Source organism: Gymnogyps californianus, chromosome 24, assembly GCF_018139145.2.
Source record: "Gymnogyps californianus isolate 813 chromosome 24, ASM1813914v2, whole genome shotgun sequence".
In the NCBI taxonomy this organism is placed as follows: domain Eukaryota; kingdom Metazoa; phylum Chordata; class Aves; order Accipitriformes; family Cathartidae; genus Gymnogyps; species Gymnogyps californianus.
The window spans coordinates 1,122,388-1,140,966 of NC_059494.1; the positions used below are offsets into that span (position 1 = coordinate 1,122,388).

The 18,579-nt window shown below is 63.1% G+C and overlaps 1 protein-coding gene across 1 annotated transcript; it reads right to left on the reverse strand.

The window, feature by feature from the left end:
- Positions 1–7,252: 7,252 nt before the first annotated feature.
- On the reverse strand, positions 7,253–17,261 carry ANO8 (anoctamin 8). The gene is made up of 18 exons (XM_050910581.1): positions 17,162–17,261; positions 14,247–14,357; positions 13,945–14,077; positions 13,731–13,869; positions 13,324–13,420; positions 12,815–12,931; positions 12,604–12,731; positions 12,197–12,358; positions 11,839–11,991; positions 11,637–11,763; positions 11,482–11,537; positions 11,312–11,386; positions 10,908–11,051; positions 9,831–10,502; positions 9,543–9,734; positions 9,333–9,464; positions 8,894–9,004; positions 7,253–8,764 (listed from the first exon to the last, which is right to left on the reverse strand). Exons 1-18 carry the CDS (start codon positions 17,259–17,261, stop codon positions 8,087–8,089), a joined length of 3,327 nt encoding a protein of 1,108 aa, XP_050766538.1. The 3' UTR covers positions 7,253–8,086.
- Positions 17,262–18,579: the final 1,318 nt, after the last annotated feature.

An 18,579-nucleotide genomic window follows, 5' to 3' on the forward strand; every position in this document is an offset into this window, starting at 1 on the left:
GACGTGCAGCTGGTGGTAAAGTGTGACCAAGTTGTGTGTTTAGCAAAGCTTGAGAGCTGCAGCCTTGCAGTGATGTTTGTACAGTGCTTTAAAGTTGTAAAATGCTGTATAATTCTTGATGGATATGGCAAGGTTTGAGCTTTGCTGACTTCTCTGCTAGACAGAGTGATGTACTATTAAAGAGAGTTGGCAGTTCCTTCCTGTTGTAAACCCCCGTCTTTGTTCCCTCCGTGTCCTTTAAAAATGATCTTGTTGGTTATGGGAGCCTTTGAAATATTTCTGATATTTTTAGGAGGTAAAAGAAAGTTGCCTTTTTAAAGTAGTTCTGCAGTGATGGAGAAACCAGTCTTCAAAGCGACGTAACTTTAAGTGTCAAACTGGTTGGGTGTTGTTTTTTTTTTTTGCATTGGTGGCTGTGTACAAGCAGTATGGATTTCCGATACCCACAGTGAGTCTTTCTACGTCCCATCCGATGTGAAGCGAGAGCTCCCTTCCTTCCTCCTTCTCCAGCTCACTTTCCATGCTGCTACTGGCTCAAGAGTGCTGTCCTCAAGCTATTGCACTTTGATCCTATATTCACGTCTGTTTAATACATGGTAAGTGTATCAGGTTTGAATGTTGCATGGAAGATCTCACTTGCCTAACTGTGACTTTCTGGTGCCTTAGTGCATTGAAAACAACAAAAAAATGTTTAAAAAAAACAAACCCTGGGTTTTTGCTGACCGCACTGTTTGTATAATACCTAGCTCCTCTGACTTCCAACTCTCTTGTTACAAAGTGACTGAGATTTAGCGACCCTCAGGGGGTTTTTGTATATGTCTGCATAGCGGTATTTTTATTGTTTCTGTTACCAATGTATACTAAAGGTTTGGGTTTTTTAATGAAAACTTGAGATACTTGTCAGAGATTGGAATTTTGGGTTTTTTTTCAGTCCAGTAGTGCATCTTTTCTCAAAAGTCAAAGCAGCAGAAGCGTGGTTCTTGATATCAGGGGATGATGAGTCCGTCTAGGAGCAGCCCCTTCCAGCAGACTCCTGTTCGCAGGCGTCTGTCCTGGATTAAACAGCGCTGGAGCTTGTGCCCAATGTGAGCAATTAGATGTGCGCTGGGTAAGTTCAGAGTAATAAAAAGTTAGGCACTACCTTTTTCTAACATAAAAATATGCTAGTGACTGATGTGCAGGGAGACTAAAGCTTTGTTTGGGTTAATTCTTGAGATCGTATGATCACTTCTTTTTTTTAGGGGAGAAGCAGTAACAAAAAGTAATCACATAAGAGTTAGAGATGGGAAGATGTTGAAAGAAAGGGTAGATTTTAACATGTTCTGTGAATTCATAGCTGAGGGGCCAGGTAACTGCGTCTGAGCAGCAAAGTCTGTGTGCGTTTGCATTGATGGTTCACTCCTGGAGTTTGCTGGGTCAGTTTATGTTGTCGGAGTACGTTCAGTCAGGTCATGTTGGCGTGTTCAGCTTTCAAGGTGTTTCCTGGTTCTGTCCTTGGAAGTTTTTCGAGACCCTAACGAATGATACCCCGGGCAACCCGCTCTGCGTTCGGTATCGCCCGTGCTTTGAGCAGGAGGCTGGAGGCGACCTCCCGGCGTCCCTTCCAACCGCTAGACACCGGGAAGTGCAAAATGCAGCGGAACCTGTGGCTGGGAGGTTTGTTTTTGTACGAAGCTGGCAAGCTGTGGAAGACCGTTAGCAGAGCTTACGGAGTTTGCAAGCATGTGCAAAAGTTTTTGACAAGCCCTGAAACCACGTTGCGCTACAGAGAACAGCGAGCGGCAGGATGGAGATCCAGAGGGGGAGGAAGGGAGCTGCTCAGCTCCCCGTCTGCCTGATGCTGCGACTCAGCCTGGACTGAGGCTGTCGTGGGTCTAAACTCTTTACCACGGGAGTATTTAAGGTGGGCAGAAGTTTTTAGATGTATTTCACTAACAGGATGCATTTAGATGCATTTCACTGTAAGAGGACAGGCTTTTAGAATAATTTAGATACGTTAGATCTGATTGAAAAAAAAAAGACGACTTGTTTTCTTAGCCTTGGCAAGACATGAAGCACCAGCAGCGTGCTGGTTTGGGTGTGTGGGATGCGCGTCCCGGTGACTGTTGGGAGCTGGTTGCTGAGCCGGGTTGTGATGAATCCGAAGGAGACGCTTAACCCGACCGCTGTTTTCTGTCACCCCGGTAAATGTGCCAAGCTGTTAGTGAACTCCACGTGCGCGCAGTTGTTTGGGGTTTTACCGACAGCTCCGTGTGGGGAAGGCTGTGAAGTTGGCTTTGGAGTAGGATCGGCTGGAAAATGGGTTTCCTTCCCGCTCCAGTGCGTGCCTTATGCGGCAGTTCAGTTGTCGGTGTTTGGACTGTTTCCTGTGAGGCAAATTTTGAACATGCTGGACGTTAACCTTAAAATTTTCACTCTCTACTCGGTAGCATAACAGGTGTAACTGCAAAGCTTTATTTTTTTGGTGAGCTCCTTGACACTGGCCTTAAGGGCAAAGACTAAGCAGGAGTCTTGGATTTTTTTCTAACACTGCAGCTATCAGCTATGTTACCACTTACCGTTCCCTGGCTTGTTTGCATACCACTAGCTTAATTTTTTGTTTTTAAGATTTTTTTTTAAAAAGACCTGCAAAAGACCTATAATAGGCAAACGAAGTTGTTTTCCTGGATTAACGACGTCAGCCTGGCAGCAGGGGGGAATTGTGCGACACGCTGACCGTGACCAGAAGGGTTCCAGCTGATCCTTCCGTGTCAGATTTTGCCTTAGATTTTTTGATGTGTAACCGAGAGTGGGAGATCCTTTTCTTTAAAGAAGAGAGGGTTGCATTTACCTGGGAGCAGCTAAGGGTATTTTTGGGAGCAGTGCAGAGGATGTGCTGGCCGCTGTGCCCAGAAGGGGGTATTGCATCATGGCTTTGGTTCAGCGCAGGCTGACCTTCATGCTGTGCTGACTCTGCTTTCGGGTTTCTCCGCTGCTGGTTCACAGCGTCTGTGCCCTGACAGCGGAGAGTGCGGCCCCGGGGTCTCGTCTAACAGCTGATCTGGGATGTTTGCTGCTAGTAATCACCCAAAAAGGCTGAGTCAGCAGGCTGTGCAGGTGGACTGGCTATGCCAGCTGACAGCTTGCTTACGGGTCTAATGGTTGCGTCCAGCCTACACTAAATGACTTACTGTCACAGCGTCGGCTTGCAGAGCTCGTCCTGAAATGCGTGCGCTGGCAGCTGAGTTATATTTTATATAAAAGATGTGTGTCATCTTGAGAGTTTAATGTCAGGGAGGAGATAGGACTTCAAGAACCTCATCTTTTTTTAACTACTGGGAAAAAAAACATCTTCTAGATATTGAAAAGACTAAACCTGGCCTGCAGGGAAGAACATCTTTGTAACTGAAACAAGGGAATGAAATACCAGCTTTCAAATTCTCTTTAACACTGGAATTCTGTTTCTAAAGGCAAAACTTTCCTAGTGTGTCCCCAAATATGAAGAACTAAGGCTCACTACGCTTGTGATTTTAGAATTGGGTTGTTCTAGGAATTAGAAAAGAAAAAAAGTCTTATTGGCGGTCTTAATGCTTTTTGAGGAGTCTGGGTGGCTTTAACCTTTGTGGTAGAGTTCCACGTTTTACTGATGTAAACCTGAAAGTAAGTATTCAGCTGGCGAGATCGAAGAGCGGCGCTGTTAAATGGGACCCTATTTCACATCAGGATTTTTTTTCACCTGGGAGGCGGCTGGCTGAATCGGTCGGGTGACACAGGGTGAGCGGGCATGCCTGCGGGCCAGCGTTTGCTGCTGCGAACGCTGCGCTTGCAGACGAGGTTTCCCACAGGTCTTCACCTGCTCTCCTGCTCCTTCCCCTAACCAACTCCTCGGCAGCATTCGGAGGTGAGGGACGGCCCCGCTCCTCGGCTCGCCAGCCCTGTAGGAAAGCAAAGCCGCCTTACAGCTGCCTTGTGCACAATGAGGACGGCAATCTGTGCTCTTTGTGCTATAACTCTGCTTTTAATTTCCTCGCCTTTGTGACCGAAGCAAACTTGATTTGGCTAGCGACTAGCAGTAACGTTTCACTTTGCCTCGTTGCTACCAGCTCCATAAACATCCCCAGGACGGCTCGTCCCTGTTCGCTCTTCAGTGAATCGCAGTGCTGCAATCCCTGGGGTGTTGCTGTTAAACACACACAGTGCTTCTATTTTTTTCTTTTCTTTTTTTTTTTTTTTTGAGAGACACGATATAGGCCAGTTGAACAGGTCAAATACTCTCCCCCGCTTTGATCAGCGGCATGTGAGTGTGAAAAGGGGTGAGGGGCTGGGGAGCATCGAGGCAGCGGAGTGAGCTGGTGGAGAGCGGGACTAGCTGTGTGGTTTGTTCCTTAACGATGGCTCTCGGGGGTGCAGGGACGTGGGATGACTAATCACTTACTGTAAGGAATAGCATGAAATCTGAATGGATGGTCCGAGCTGAGTCACTGCGTTGTCTCTGCTACAGTTGTGCTGATTTCCAAGCGCATTCATTTCTTATTAATCAGCGCACAGTGTGCCATTAACAAGCTTTATTGGATATTTTTAGTTAAACCGCCCCGTCCTTGGCCAGTCGCACATCACGGCTGGGTGTCTGAGAGCCGCTCAGAGCTTTCTGTCGTCCGCAACTGCTTTTAACTCCTCCGGTCCGTTCAGCACATGCAATCCCAGGCTGGTTTTTGCCATGCAGCGTCGAGCTTTTGAGTCTGTGTTACTTCCAACCTGTCTTTGCAACTTGAATTTTCCTCTTTTGCAAAAATATTGTCTTGTGGGGCTGGGAGAAGGTGGTTTTTCCTGAAAGCTGCATGTTGGCAGAAGGGCTGCCCTCGTGGAGTGACTGTAAATACACTGTTAGTCGAATGTCACGGCCGTTGGATTTTTTTTTTGCATTTATTTTTAAACTATTCCATGTTTGATACTGTGTATAATAAATTTGCAGATTTTAGAGGATTATAACTTTCTTTGGTCTTCCTCTACTTGACAATACGCGCGAGAGCTGCGCCGTGGCTGCCGGAGGGCGCTTTGCATCGAACCGTGCCGGCGGGGCTTGTCCTTGCGTCGCTGTGTCGGAGCTTTGCTCTGCGTTAGAGGACTGTGAAGGGTGACAGCGTCCCTAACGTCCCCTTCCACCTTCCCCAGGGACAGGAGACCTGAGACTTCTTCCCTGAGCAGATGCGCTGTGCAAGCCGCTGCGGGCAATAATTTAGCCCACGCCTCAGGCTTGTTGAAATATATTTTTATTGCATTTCTGCAGGTTTTACAAAAATATGACAAAATAAATTAAAAAGAAATAAATAACCCCCTTCATTTCTTTTAATTTCCAAAGAAATAAAACACAGCAAGGGAAAAAAAAAAAACTAAAACCAAAACAAAACCAACCTAAAACAACCTAACTCTTCCCTCCTTTGTACAGTAACTGCCTGGAAGAGTGAGATACCAGACAGGCGGCCGCTTGTAGAAATACTTTGTATAGAGAAATGTTTAAAAATGCCCTGGACTTGCGGGGTCCTGGCAGCAGCGGGACCCTGCCCTCTCCTCTGGCAAGCAGTGCAGGAATGGATGGGACCAGGACTGTTACTCTCAGGAGGGAAATGGGATAAAAGAAACTCCCTTTAAGACCAGTGTGTGTTCAAGAGTGGCAGAGATGAGAGCTGGCCCCAACCAGCCGAACCCAAGCGGAGAAACTAAATGAAATGGAGAAAGGGAGAGCGCTCTGCGCCTCTGCCTGCAGCCCTGCCTGATTTCGGGGTGCATGCCAGGCGTGGGGTGAGCTTTGGGCTCTGCAGAGCCCCGAGGGCCGGGCAGCGGTGCGGCAGGGTGCCAAGCCCGAGGCAGGGGTGGGTGTTTCGGGTTACCTGGTACCCCCAGCCGGGCTGGGGTCTTTTCTCCTGCCACCATTTAACATGCTGCCGCTCCAGGGCACGGCCGCAGTGGTGCTGGTCTCGCTGGGTTTCCGAGGGCCTGTGTGCCCCAGTTTCCCAGCGCCGTGGAGCCCAGTGCTCCCTTTTCCCTGGCCTTGCCCCAGAAATCTCTCCCGCGTCCTCCGCTCCTCGCACCCGGGAGAGGGCATGGCTGGTGTGGGAGGGCGAGGGGGGGGGACCAGCGGCCCCGTATGCCCTGGGGAGAGGGCTCTGCCCGACCTCCACGGCTGGCTGCGGGGAACCAGCCCTGGCCCTGCGGTCCCGGGGACAGCAAAGCTCAGGGCTGTCCCCAGCCGAGATGGGGAATCTTGTCCCTGCTGCAGCGCAGGGAGCCCACCCCAGCAAGGGAGGACGGTGCCCTTGGCCCCGGAGAGCATCTCCCTGCCTGCGCTGGACCGTCGGCAGCACCTCGGCTCCCGTGCTGGCAGCGCAGGTGAGGGGAGCGGCAGGTAAAGCTTTCGCCCTCTCCTGCCCTTATTGCTGTATAAAATGGCTTGATTCAAAGACCAAAGAAAAAAGTACATGATATGTGGAAAGAGACAAGGGCGGGGGGAAAAACAACCTGACGTTTTCTACAGCCCAGGCCTTGGGGAGAGAGGGGTGCGCAGACCCCCTGTGACCGCCCGGGCCTGGACCAGGCACAGTGATGGGGCGGGCGTCCCCCCGGCTCCCGGCAGCCCCCCTGCCTCTCCCCTGCTTGCTTTGGAAATGGTTGGTGGCTGGTGGGCAGAGAGCAGAGCTGGTGGCAAGGGGCAGGAGGGAGCCGGCAGGGCTGGATGTCCCCAGCCAGGTCACCCACGGGCACCGCTTTGGGGTGCTACTGCCCCATCCTGACCCCTAAAGCGAAGCAGCACCGAGCAGAGCCGCTGAAAAGCGAGGAGCAGCCGCGTCGCAGCCCCTTCCCCGCACGGCCGGAGCGAGGATGGCGGCTGTTAAAGCACTAAGACTAGACCCAGCGACGGCAAAACCTTCGCCCCGGCAGAAGCGAAGCTGCTCCCACCCCCCCACCTTGCCCTTGCGGAGAGCTCGCGTTTCCCCCCCCACCCACCCCCCCGTCCCCCCAGCCCTGCTCGCTCCTTCTCCCGGGCTCCAGCACGACCTCCGTGTGCGAGTGCCTTATTGCAAAATAATTCCAGGAAATAAGAAAGTGGAGAGGGGAAGGGACCGTCCCGGCTCGCGTTGCAGTCGCTGGGGCCACTGCCCACACCTGGCCGGGCTCTGCCGACGGCGGCACCGGTGCCAGCTCTCGCCTCCGCCGCCTCGAGCCGTCAGACGAAGAAGGGGAGAGAGTCGCTTGCGTTGGGTTTTGGTTTGGTTTTAGTGCAAGAAATGCTGCCCATGCATGGGAATCCAGGTGGCTGGCGCTTGCCGCTCACCCCCCTCCCTCCCGGCTGTCCGGGTTTTGGGCAGGAAAATGTCCCGGTGCTGGGAAGGAATCCACGCGGAGGCTGCCGGGAGCGGGATGGAGCAGGGCACGGCCCCAGTGCCGGCAGGACCCCGGGCGATGGCTGTATGGCAGGGGCTGTAGGCACGGGTGAATTGGGCTCCTCTCGCCGCAGCTCCCGTGAGCGCCGCGGTCTCATCCCTCTGCGATCGGAGATGCGGTGCTGAGCCTGGCGGGCTGGTCCTGATGGATCTGGCAGCACTGAGCTCCCCTGTGTCTCCTCGGGCTGGACCACGGCATCTCCCTGTGCCGACTCCTTGGGGCGGTGGGTGCGGTGCCATCAGCCGGGACGCCGGGCTCATGGCACAGAGCCGGACCGGGACATCTCCCACCCGTGAGCGTGGGGAGTGGCACAGGAGGGAAACCTGTCGGGATGCTCCATCCGAAGCTGCGGCCAGACCCTGCTGCTGCTCGCACCGATGGCGCTTTGCTCAGGTGTCCTTGGTGCAGGATGCGGCCGGACCCCCGCCGGAGCTGGGGCCAGGGTGGCGGGGGGTCCCAGCGGAGGGGCTGGAGGGACGCGAGGGGATGCGGCAGAGGGGGACGGTGCAGAGCGAGGGGCCAGCGCTGGCACCCGGTGGGCTCAGCCCGGCCCTGCGCTCCCTGCGGCAGGGGACGGCGAGGGGAGGCGAGAGGGTGACGATGTCCGCGGCTGCCTGAAGAGGGGAGCGGGCAGCCCCGCTCGCTCCCGCTCCCCCAAAAGGTCCGGTTAGAGTTTATAGCCCCCGCTCTCCTCCTCTGCCCGGCTCTCCGGCTCCTCTCGGCCCCCCTCCTCCGGCACTCCGTTGAGATGGGACTTGCTGGGGACCGGCCGCTCGCCCGTGTCTGCCGAGGGGCCGGGCCGGGGCTGGGGGGAGGCGGTGGCCACGGCGCCGTTGCCCCCGGCCCCTTCGGACTTGCCGAAGTTGAAGAGCTTGCCGGGATTGAATGGCTTGGTGGGCGACTGGACCTTCTCGGTCCCCGCGTCCCGCTTAGTCTCAGGGGATTTCAGGAACTTGAAGCTGAGGAAGCCGGGGAGTTTGTTCTCGCTGCCGGTGGGGGACTGGGGGGACCTGGCGGTGGCCACGCTGCCGGCCCCGGCCCCCCCGGAGAGGAACTTGCCCTGCAAAGGGATGATTTGCTTCAGCTTCATCACGTTGTTGGTGGCCAGGAGGGAGCTGGGTCGCTTGGGCTTGTCAGAGCCGTGCGAGGTGCCCCCGGAGCCCTTCCCTTTGTTCTGGCTCTTCTCGTGGGCCGGGTCCTGCCCGGCAGCCTCGGGCTTGGCCTCGTCGCGGCTGGACTCACGCTCCTTGCGGGCCTGGTACTCGGCGTGCCGCTGCCGCTCCTCCTCCTCCCGCTTGCGCCGCTGCTGCTGCTGGAAGTGGTGCTGCGCCTGCCGCTCGTGCTTCTGTCAACGGAGAGCACGTCAGCCCCGGGGACACTTTGGGGACACCCCGGGGAGCCCACCGGCCCCAGGGATGGGGCATCCTGGCTCCGTGCTCGGCCCCAAGGGAGGTCCCACCCCGGCATCGCCTACCTTGAAGGCCTCGCGGCGCTGGTACTCCAGCTTGGCCATCTCCTCGGCCACCCAGGCGGGGATGTCGGGGATGGCCACTTGGATGATGTACTTCAGGAACAGGGCGAAGTGCTGCGGGGGGAACGCGGGTCCGGCTGAGCATCCCCACCCCGGCCCCATGGGCACTGCCACCCCCTCCCGAAACGCGCCCCGCGAGGGATGGGGGACCAGAGAGACCCTACAATAACAGCCTGGGGGATTCTGGGCCCCGTTGCGTTGCTCGGCAGCACCCACTGCCTGCAGGGAGCTGCCTGGGGTTGCAGGGGAGGGTTCAGGGCTGAGACCCCATCCCTGGAGGGGAAGGTCTGCGGGAGCCCTTGGCTGTCCGAGCCAAGACAACACCTTGTCACGCACCGGGAGACCCTACAATAACAGCCAGCGCCGGGCGCGAGCAGGGTACCTCCAGCACCACCACGGAGATGATGGCTCCCTCGGGGCTGAGCCAGGGGAAGAGGCGCTGGAGCTGCCCGCACTGGGCGATCAGGTAGCAGTTGACCACGATGGCCAGGACACCCATGGCCTCCATCACCTTCTGCAAGAGTGACGGCACCGGGGATGAGCCCCCGGCCAGCCGGGCCCGCCGCCGGGCCCCCCGCCGCCCCTGACCCACCTGCCACTGCCCGATGCTCTCGACCCGCTGGCCGAAGGGACGCTGGAGCCCCGTGCACAGCTTGAAGGCGTCGCTCCGGATCTCGATGATGTTGTTCACCAGGGCGCACATGGCAGCCAAGGGGAAGGCGGAGGAGAAGAGCACCACGTAGCCGAACTGGATGAACATCTCCTGGTAGTCCTGGAAGGTGTCCTGGGGAGGAAGAGGAGGAGGAAGAGCATGTTGCAATGGAGCTGGGGGGGGGTACACTGCACCCCACCAGCTCCATGCCCCGCCTGGGCCGCTCACCTCGTACTTCTTCATGCAGCTCTCCACTTCGGCCTGTGTCAGCTGCGTGGAGTAGTCCTCCTCCGGCGGGTCGATCCACGATGCCCGGTTGCGCCTCCGCCCTTCCTCCTCACCATCCTCCTCCTCCCGGCTCTCAGCCGTCCGCCTCCTCCGCCCGGCCCGTGGAACCACCGCCGGTTCCGTCACCCTGACCGGGCTGCCGGGGGGACCTTCGGCCTCCTCCTCATCCTCGCACAGCTCGAAGACGGACGCGGGGTCCATACCCTTCTCCACCATGGTGGGGCTGCCCTCCTCGAGGAAGCTCTCGTCCTCGGGGCCGCCGGGCTCCCCGCCGCGCCGCTCCGCCTTCTCGATGAAGCTCACCTTCTTCAGCTTCAACCCGCAATCCAGGGCGCTCTCCTCCTCCGAATCCGACTCACGCCGCTCTTCCTCCTCCTCCTCTTCCTCCGGCACCCCGCAGCCCCCGTTCAGACACTTCTTCTCCCCCCGCGACCCCTCGGGGGGAACCGGGGGGCGGCGGCGGGGGGCGAGCAGGCGGAGGACGGCGTGGGCGAGCTGGCGGAGGCTGCAGAGGCTGAGGTCCCCCCGGCGCAGCCGGCGGTACAGGTGGGGCTGCGACACCTCCCTGACGTTCTGCAGGAACTGGCGGGTGATGAGCAGCGTGGCCAGCATCTGCGCGGGGACACGGGGCGCACGCTGTCACCCGGGGAGGCAGGGGACGATGACGATGACAGCGCCCGGGGAGGTGTGTGTGTGTGTCTGTGTCCCTGCATCCCCATCGCCTGCCCCCCGCGGGGTCCCTGCTCCTCCCCGTGGCCGTGCTGGCGGAGCGGGACACCCGAGCTCGGTTTTGCCCCCCAACACACACACACAGACACACTCCTGTGACCCCCCCCCATCAGTGACAACTGATGGGATGGGACCTCAGCGGTGCTGGAGTCGCGTGTGCCACCGCCAGCCGGAGCAGAGCCGGGGCTGGGGACACCCGTGTCCCTCCCGGGGGCAGTGGGGGTCCCGGGGTGGGGTGCAAGGGGTGGGGTGCGGGGGGATGCCCGGCCCCCCCCTCCCCGCTCCTACTTTGGATACTCCCAGTCTCCAGCAAAAGCCCAGGAGGCCCTTAAAGAAGATGAAAGAGAGGTGGAGGTGGAGGAGGATGAAGGGAAGGAGAGCCTCTTTGAGCTGACGCACGAGGCTTTGGGAGAGAGAGAAGATGAGCAGGAGCTGTGGAAGGGACAGAAGAACAGACAGACAGACAGACAGAGAGAGACCATGAGCAGGAGCAGGAGCTGGGGACCCGGCGCAGCCTCCGGCCGGGAGCACAGCAGCCGGGGACCGTGGCGGGGGCATGTGGGGACACCGGCCCCCCGGGAGGGCGTGGGGGGGACGGTGGCAGGGGTGGGTCGAGGACATCCGTCTGTCCGTCTGGGCGATGCCGGGGGGGGCTCAGGCCGGCCCCGCCGCCCCCGGGCACGGCCCCTTACCTCCTTCAGCCGCTCCATGTCTTTGAGGTAGAATCCGATGTAGAAAAGACTCAGGTATGAATTTACAAACTGAAACTGCGGGAGAGGGGGGGCGGGGTGAGCGTGGGGTGGCTGCCAGGGCCCCCCCGGTCCCCTCTGTCCCCCCCCAGGGCTGCCCGGCCCCCCCTCACCAGGACGATTTTGATGATGAGGTGTTTTTCGTAGGCACTCTGCAGGCGGTAGTTCTCTGCAAAGCAGAGGAGCGGGGTTCAGGGTGGGGCTCGGGGGGGGGGGGTCCCAGCACCCAGCCCTGCCAGGAGCACCCCCGGGTGCCGCCCCCACGCACCCATGTCATTCAGCCAGTACGCGATCTTCTTGTAAACCTCGTCGCAGGCGGTGACGATGATGGCCAGGACGATTTTGGGGAGGAAACGGATGATCCGAGGCAGCTCCTGGATGCTCAGCACAAACTCCTGCCGGGATGGGGACGGGGTCAGGGTCGGCACGGAGGGGGCTGGCAGCCCGGGGCGGGCGGGATGAGGACCCACCTGGAGCTGGAAGCAGCCCAGCATGAGGAGGAAGACGAAGGAGAGGCAGGCGAGGCAAACGGGGAGGCTGACCAGGCACTGGAAGAGCAGGCGCTTCCACGGCGGGTAGTAAAACTCCTCCGCGCTGGTCACGGGGCTGATTCTCTTAATGCCCTAATGGGGAGGGGGGACGGCAGCGTGTGACCCTCCCCGCGGCGGGGAGCCCCACGGGATCCCTCCATTACCCCAGCGCTGGTGGGACCCAGCGCGGACCCCCTCGGGTGGCTCATCAGGGTCAGGGGGGGCTCAGCCAGACCCCAGCCCCGGTGGGGACCCCCCCCCCCAGGCATAGGAACCCCCCTACCCACCCAGGGCTCACCCTGAACTGGGGCCGGGGCTCCTCGATGGACTCAGCCGGGGTGTCCAGCGTCCCCCACTTGTAGGCAAACTCGGCCCCGCGGCGCTTCCACTCCTCGAGGAAGAGGGTGGCCCAGATGACGTTGAAGATGGCGAAGACCACGCAGCAGATGTCCTGGCTGGTCTGCGGGGCGGATGGCACCAACTGCACCGGGATCGGTCCCCTCCCGTCCCTGACACCCCCCCCCCCGCAGCCCCGGGGAGCTGCACGGTGCTGCCCCAGCCCCACCACCGTGGGCTTGGGTGCCTCCCAGCTCATAGCAATTACAGTATTAAAGCTTTATAGGGAAAGCCCGGAGCAAGGAGGGATGGAACCCCCCCCATGGCCCCCCAGCACGAGGATTTACCCCATTTCCCGACCCCTCTCACCTGGTCGCTCTCGGTGAAGGTGTAAAGGATGGAGCCGAAGACAGCGGGGTACACCATGGCCGAGGTGTAGAAGCCCAGCCAGGCGAAGTACATGGCGATTTTCACCCCGAAGTAGTCGCAGATCTCATCTGCGGGGGCCGAGGGGGGCGTGAGCGGGGCTGGGACCCCCAGATTTCCCCCCCCGCACCATGCCACCCCCTCGACACCTTACCGAGCGGCTGGGCCTCGCAGACCGCCTGCACCCAGGACTTCATCAGCCGCTTGAGGATCCTCTGCTCGTGCAGTGGGAAGACCTGCTGGATGACGCCGCGGGCAGCCAGCTCCGGAACTGCGCCGCGGGGCACGGGGTGAGGGACGGGCTGCGGGGACGCTGCCGGCCCGCCCCGGCCCCCCATGCATGTCCCCAGATGGCCCTAGCGTGGTGGGGTTTGGGGCAGGGACAACGGGAAGGATGGGTTTGGGGTGACCGTGGCACATCGGGGCTCTGTGCCCAACCCCGGCGCTGCCCAGCCACAGCACGGTGCAGCCACCGTGCACCCACCACCCTGCCCGGCACACAGCCCCGGGGATGGGGACACACGGTGACAGGGGACCCTTGCTGGGTGTATGTCCTCCAGGGCCACCACGGCATGGCTTGGGCACAGGCTGGGCAGAGGGAGCGAGGCAGTGGGGTGGCAGTGCCGTGCCGTGCTGTGCCGTGCCGCGCCGTGCCGTACTCACTGATGGGCTGCCCCTCGAGGAAGTGGATGTTGTGCAGCGACTCGCCCTGCTTGGCGCGCAGGTTCTCCAGCCAGTACCTGATGATGTTTTGCCGTTCCTGCCGCACCACAGCAGAGCTGAGCCCCGGGCGATGGTCCCACTGCCCGGCCCCCGGCCCCTCTCCTGCCACACCCGCGTCCCCAGCCCCTGCCCCTGTCCTGTCCCCTCCCCGGACCCGCCTTGTCCCCAGCTTGGGGGATGTCTGGATCAGTCCCTAGCTGGGCTGGGGCTCCCTGATCCTCCTCTTCACCTGGGGAGGGGGAGAGGACCTGCCTTCCCTGCCCCATGTCCCTGCATCCCGCATCCCTGCATCCTTGCCCCACACCCCCACATCCCCGCCCCGTGTCCCTCATCCCTCCGCATCCCACCTGAGAGGTGAAGAAGTAAAGCTCGTTCTCGATGTTCTCGTAGATGTAATCCTCCTCGCAGGAGAAGCTCCGCATGCCTCCGCCGAATTCGGCTTTCACCGGCTTTCGCAGCCCGATCTCATCGGCCCCACGCAGCAAACTGCAGGGAGAGGGGACGCAGCTGGGGACACGGCGGGGGACACGGCGGGGACTGGGGATGCGGCCGGGACCCTACCTCTCGTAGGTGGCGGTGACGAAGAAGGCGTAGACACGGGTATGCTTGTGGTGCCGGACCTGGACGATGAGCTCGGGGATGCCGAGGCGGATGTGGTTCAGGAGCCAGAGCAGCGTGTGGTCATCAGTGGTGTCTGGATGGCACCGGTCAGCACGGTCCACGTCTCCCAGCACAGCCCATCCCGGTCCCCATCCCTCCCCATGTTCCCCATCCCCGCTGCAGCTCCGTGCCACCATCCGGGCACCCCACACCGGCACCGCCAGCCCCGGCCTCTGCCCCGGGTACCCCGGGCATCTCCCTACCTGGGAAGGTCATGAGCACGTCGCAGTTCTCCGTGGGCACCGTCTTCATCCAGGCCTTGTGGGACATGATGTAGCGCCCGGCCTGGAGCAGCCGCTTCCCGAAGAGTTTATCTGCCGGAGGGAGGGAGAGAGGCGGGGGGGGAGATGGGTGAGCAACCGCGGGACCCCGTGGGGGCATCCCCCCACCCGCAGCCCTGGAAACGGGACCCCGAAGCACCGACAACTCGGCTGCCGGCGCATAGGATGGGTGCGGGGACCCCTGGCATGTCCCCGGCAGTGGCCATCCCCAGCGGTGGCCATGGCAGCAGGTCATGGCCCCGCTCGTGGTGACACCGGCCCTGGCTCAGGTTTCTCCTCCGGCAGCTCAGGGTGCCCAAAAAGGCCCTGACAGCTGCCGGGGAGGAGCCGGCACCATATCCTGGCACCCCTGGGGTGCCGGCTGCCGTGGGATGCCCCGGGGTGCCCCCCTGCAGCCCCCCCCAGCCGCTCACCTCTGCCCGCAGCCCCTCGGCGGGGCCGGGATCCGGCAGGGCCGCGGCTCCGGGAGATGGGAAACCGCAGGAAAAATGGGGAGAGCGAAAAAGCAGCCGGTCTCCATGGAAACTCGGGGAGGCCCCACACCGCCGCGGTGAGGCGGGATGGGGACGGTCCCCAGGGTCCCCTCGTCACCCCCCGGTGGGTGCCAGCGCAGGGACATGGCCCCTGTCCTGCTGCAGGGTGCCCATGCCACAGGGACATGCCGTCCCCATGCCCAGCGTCCCCATCGCGCCTCCTGGGGTGGATGGGGACCGGGTGCATCCCAAAACGCTGCCCGGAGCTGGCAGGAAGGGCAGGATGAGGCTCCCTGATGGTGCTGGGGTGGGTCCCCCTGCGGGACCCCGTTTCTCCCTGCCCCACGCCAGCAGTGCGCCCAGCCACCTCCCTGCCTCAGTTTCCCCTCCTAAGCCAGGGTGGCAGAGCCAGGACGGGGTGGGTGGACCGATGCCCAGGGGATGTCACAGCCTCTCCGGCTGCCCCAGGGCTGGGAAGGTCCCGGGGCTCCGGAAACGCTGCTCACACCAGGACCTGCCGGCCCCGAAAAACAGGAAATACCAAACCTGCTCCGGCAGCTTATCCCAGGGGATGCACCCCGACTCCGGGCACCCCCGGACCTCCCTGGGCTGGGGGAGCAGAGTAGGCCCCCCCACCAGCCGGGCTGAGCCCTGACAAACTCATTGCCCGAGCCGCCGTCGGGAAGGGGCCGCGGCGCCGGGCTCTGAAAGGCCACCCTGTCCTGGCACCGTGGGCGAAAGCCGGGGACGGTGCCAGGCTGCCAGCCAGCCGCCCTCGGAGCGGGGCCGATCCTGCACCCCGAGGCACGTCCCGCGTCTCAGGCCCAGCGCTGCTGGGATGCCGGGGCGGGCGCGCGGTGCTGGCGGCAGTGGCTCGGCCGTGCTCGCCGGGCAGCTCGCCGACGCCGGCAGGGTGAGCTCACCCACCCTAAATTATTTACGCCGTGCCGGGAGCGGTGTAACCCAGCTGGCAGCGCGGGCAGCGGGGCGGGGGCACCGCGGGGGCCCAGCCGGGCAGCGGCGGAGGCAGCCGGCGAAACCTGCACACGCGTGTGCGCCAGCGTGCAAACCGGGGCGATGCTGGAGGGCGGCGCGGGGCGAGCGCCCACCCCGAGGCCTCGGCTCTGGGTGCAGGAGGGTTTTTCCTGCCCAAGGTCACAGGGAAAGACGTGGCCGAGCCGCAGAGGGGTCCCCAGCGCCGCTCCTGCCCCCCCACCCCGGCTGGGCATGGGGGGCCGGACCCTGCCTTCGCCCCGCTCTGGCCCTGGGGTCCTTCTCGCTCCGCTGCCAGCAAGAGCAGCCCCCAGCCCCCTCCCAGCACCCGGTGCCATCACCAAACCGGCACGAGGGGTCCGCCGGCAGAGCGCGGGGATGGAGCCCCGCAGCATCTCAGCCCATGCCCGAGCCCCGCGTCCCCCCTTCCCTGCTCATCCCCGCGACCACCCGCTCCCCCGGCATGCCGGGACCGTGCCGCTCACCTTGGCTCTCCGGGATAAGGTCACGGGAGCTGCAGCGTGCCGGGAACGGGCACGCCACTGCCCCGCCGCCGAGCGGAGCCCACGGCCGCCGGGGAAGGAGGTATTTGGGGGGGGCAGCGATGCCGCCTGCCACAGGCGGCCGCGTCCCAGGGGGACGCAAAGTGGGTCACCCTCCCGCAGGCAGGAGTCCCGCTCGGCTGCACAGCGGGCAGCAGGCCCTGCCTGCGCTGCCTTGCCCTGGGGACCCCATCCCAGCCATGGCCACGGGGACGTCACCTGCCCCCAGGGCCACACGGGGGGGCCCCAACCCCAGCTTGGGGACCCCAACCCAAAGTCCCCATCCTGCACCCGCTGCCCAGCTCTGTCCTGGGGGACACGGAGCCAGTCTGGGGGGCATGGGCCTGTCCTGGGGAGCCACATGGACCTTCCCGGGGGGCTGCATGGCCCTGAGGTGACACGGGGGGTGCGTGGACCCGGTGCTGGGGAGGTCACCGGTACGTCCTCGCGGCCACAGACCTGTGCGTGGACCCCATCCCGGAGGGGCACAGACCAGTCCCGCGGGGGGGCACGCACAGCCCCGGTCCCCTGGAGGACCACAGACCCCCCTGGGGGTGCAGGGACGGGAGCCCCGGGGGGGCACGGGGCTGTCCTGGGGGGTGCACGGAGCTCTCCGGGGGGGGGGGGGGGGTGGGTGTGCTCAGAGCCCCACCGGGGGCACGGACCCCCCCATCCCCGGGGAGCCGCATCCCGGCCGAACCCCGCCGACATCCGCATCGAGCCGCAGGGACCTGCCCCCCCCCCCGTCCCCCCCCCGCCCCGCAGCCGCCGCCCGCAGCCCCGACCCGACCCCGGCGGCGGGGGCCGCTCCCGCCCGGTGCCACCTTACCCAGGACGCCGGTCGGGGCCACCGGTTCCGCTCGCTCCTCGCCGGCCGGGGCCCGCCGGGGCCGGTCGCCGTCCTGCGCTGCCACCGGCGGCTCGGGCATGGTGCGGGGCTCGGCGGCGGCTCGGCGGCGGGGGCCGGTGCATGGGGCCGCCGCGGCTCCGGGCTCGGGGCCGGGGCCGGGGCCGGGGCCGGTGCCGCCGCCGCCGCCGCCGCCGGGCGGGAGGAGGGACAAAGGCGGCGGAGCGGAGCGCCGCGCTCCCGGCCCCTTTAATTGTCTGGTTGGTCGCCGTCTCCCCAGCGCCGGCCGTACCGGCCACGCGTGTCCGGCCGCGCCCCGTGGGGTGGTCCTGCGGGGAGCGGGGCGGCGGCTCACCCCAGCCCGCCGGAGGGCACGGAGCATCCTGTCCCCGCGGGGCTGGGTGTCACCAGCATCCCCCCCCGCCCCGCCCGCCCCCCCCCGGGGCTGCCCCACGTCCCCAGCATCCCCCCCACCCCCCCTCGGGACTGTCCCACGTCCCCAGCATCTCCCCCCCCCCCCCCCCCACCTCCCCCGAGGCTGCCCCACGTCCCCCCACCCCACCCGGGCTGCCCCTTGCATCCCCAACCCCCCTCTACCCTGCCTGCCCCCGGGGCTGCCCCGCAGCCCCCCCAATCCCCCCCGTGCCCCCCCCCGGTTCCCCCCCCGTGTCCCCCCGTGCCCCCCCGCCCCGGCACAGCGCCCAGCCCCGCGGGCCAGGCTGTTCCCTGGAGCACCCGGGGCGGGGGGGGGGTGCGGGGAGGGGGGGGGCAGGCCGGTAACCCGACCGGGGCTGCACGCCGCCTCTCTGACCTTTCGGGAGCCCTCCTCTGCCCCCCCCCGCCCCCCCCCCAGCCCGGCCTCGCTTACTCAGGGGGACCCCCACCCAGCTCCCCGCAGGGCCAGAGAGTCCTGGGACCCAGCGCAACCCGGCCAGGGCACATTGAGGTGGGGGGGGCACCCCTGTGCCAGGTCCTGCTCGCCCCCCCCCCCAGCTCCCTGCACGCCTGCGGCTATTTTGGGGCAGGAGCTGGGTGCCAGCACCGATGAACAGTGTCACCGGGAGCCGTCCCCTCCTCTGGCATCTCTGCTTCGGCAGCTGGAGGGGGGGGGACAGGCTGGCACATCTCCCAGGCCAGGCCTGGCCACTGTCCCTGCCTTGGCTGGGCCAGGGGTGCCCCCCCCCCTGCCCAGGGGGTCCAGCAGCGCCCGAACCCCCACTAGACCCTCCTGGGACCCCCATGGGCTGGGTCCAGCTGCCAGGCCAGGAGGAGAAGGCTGAGCTGCTCAGAGCTGGGGGGGCGAGGGGGGGCACAAGGAAAAGCTTCTGCACCCCAGGATGGGGAGGGGGTCCGGGCTCTGGGGCCTTGCAGGGGTGTGCAGGGCTGTGCGTGTGGGCAGC

Coding starts and splice junctions, on each gene's coding strand:
- ANO8 (XM_050910581.1), bottom strand. CDS start 17,261: ATGCCCGAGCCGCCGGTGGCAGCGCAGGACGGCGACCGGCCCCGGCGG. Junction 12,932..13,323: donor CCTCGAGGGGCAGCCCATCA/GTGAGTACGGCA, acceptor CCCGCGGCGCAG/TTCCGGAGCTGGCTGCCCGC. Junction 11,387..11,481: donor TCATCATCAAAATCGTCCTG/GTGAGGGGGGGC, acceptor CCTCTCCCGCAG/TTTCAGTTTGTAAATTCATA.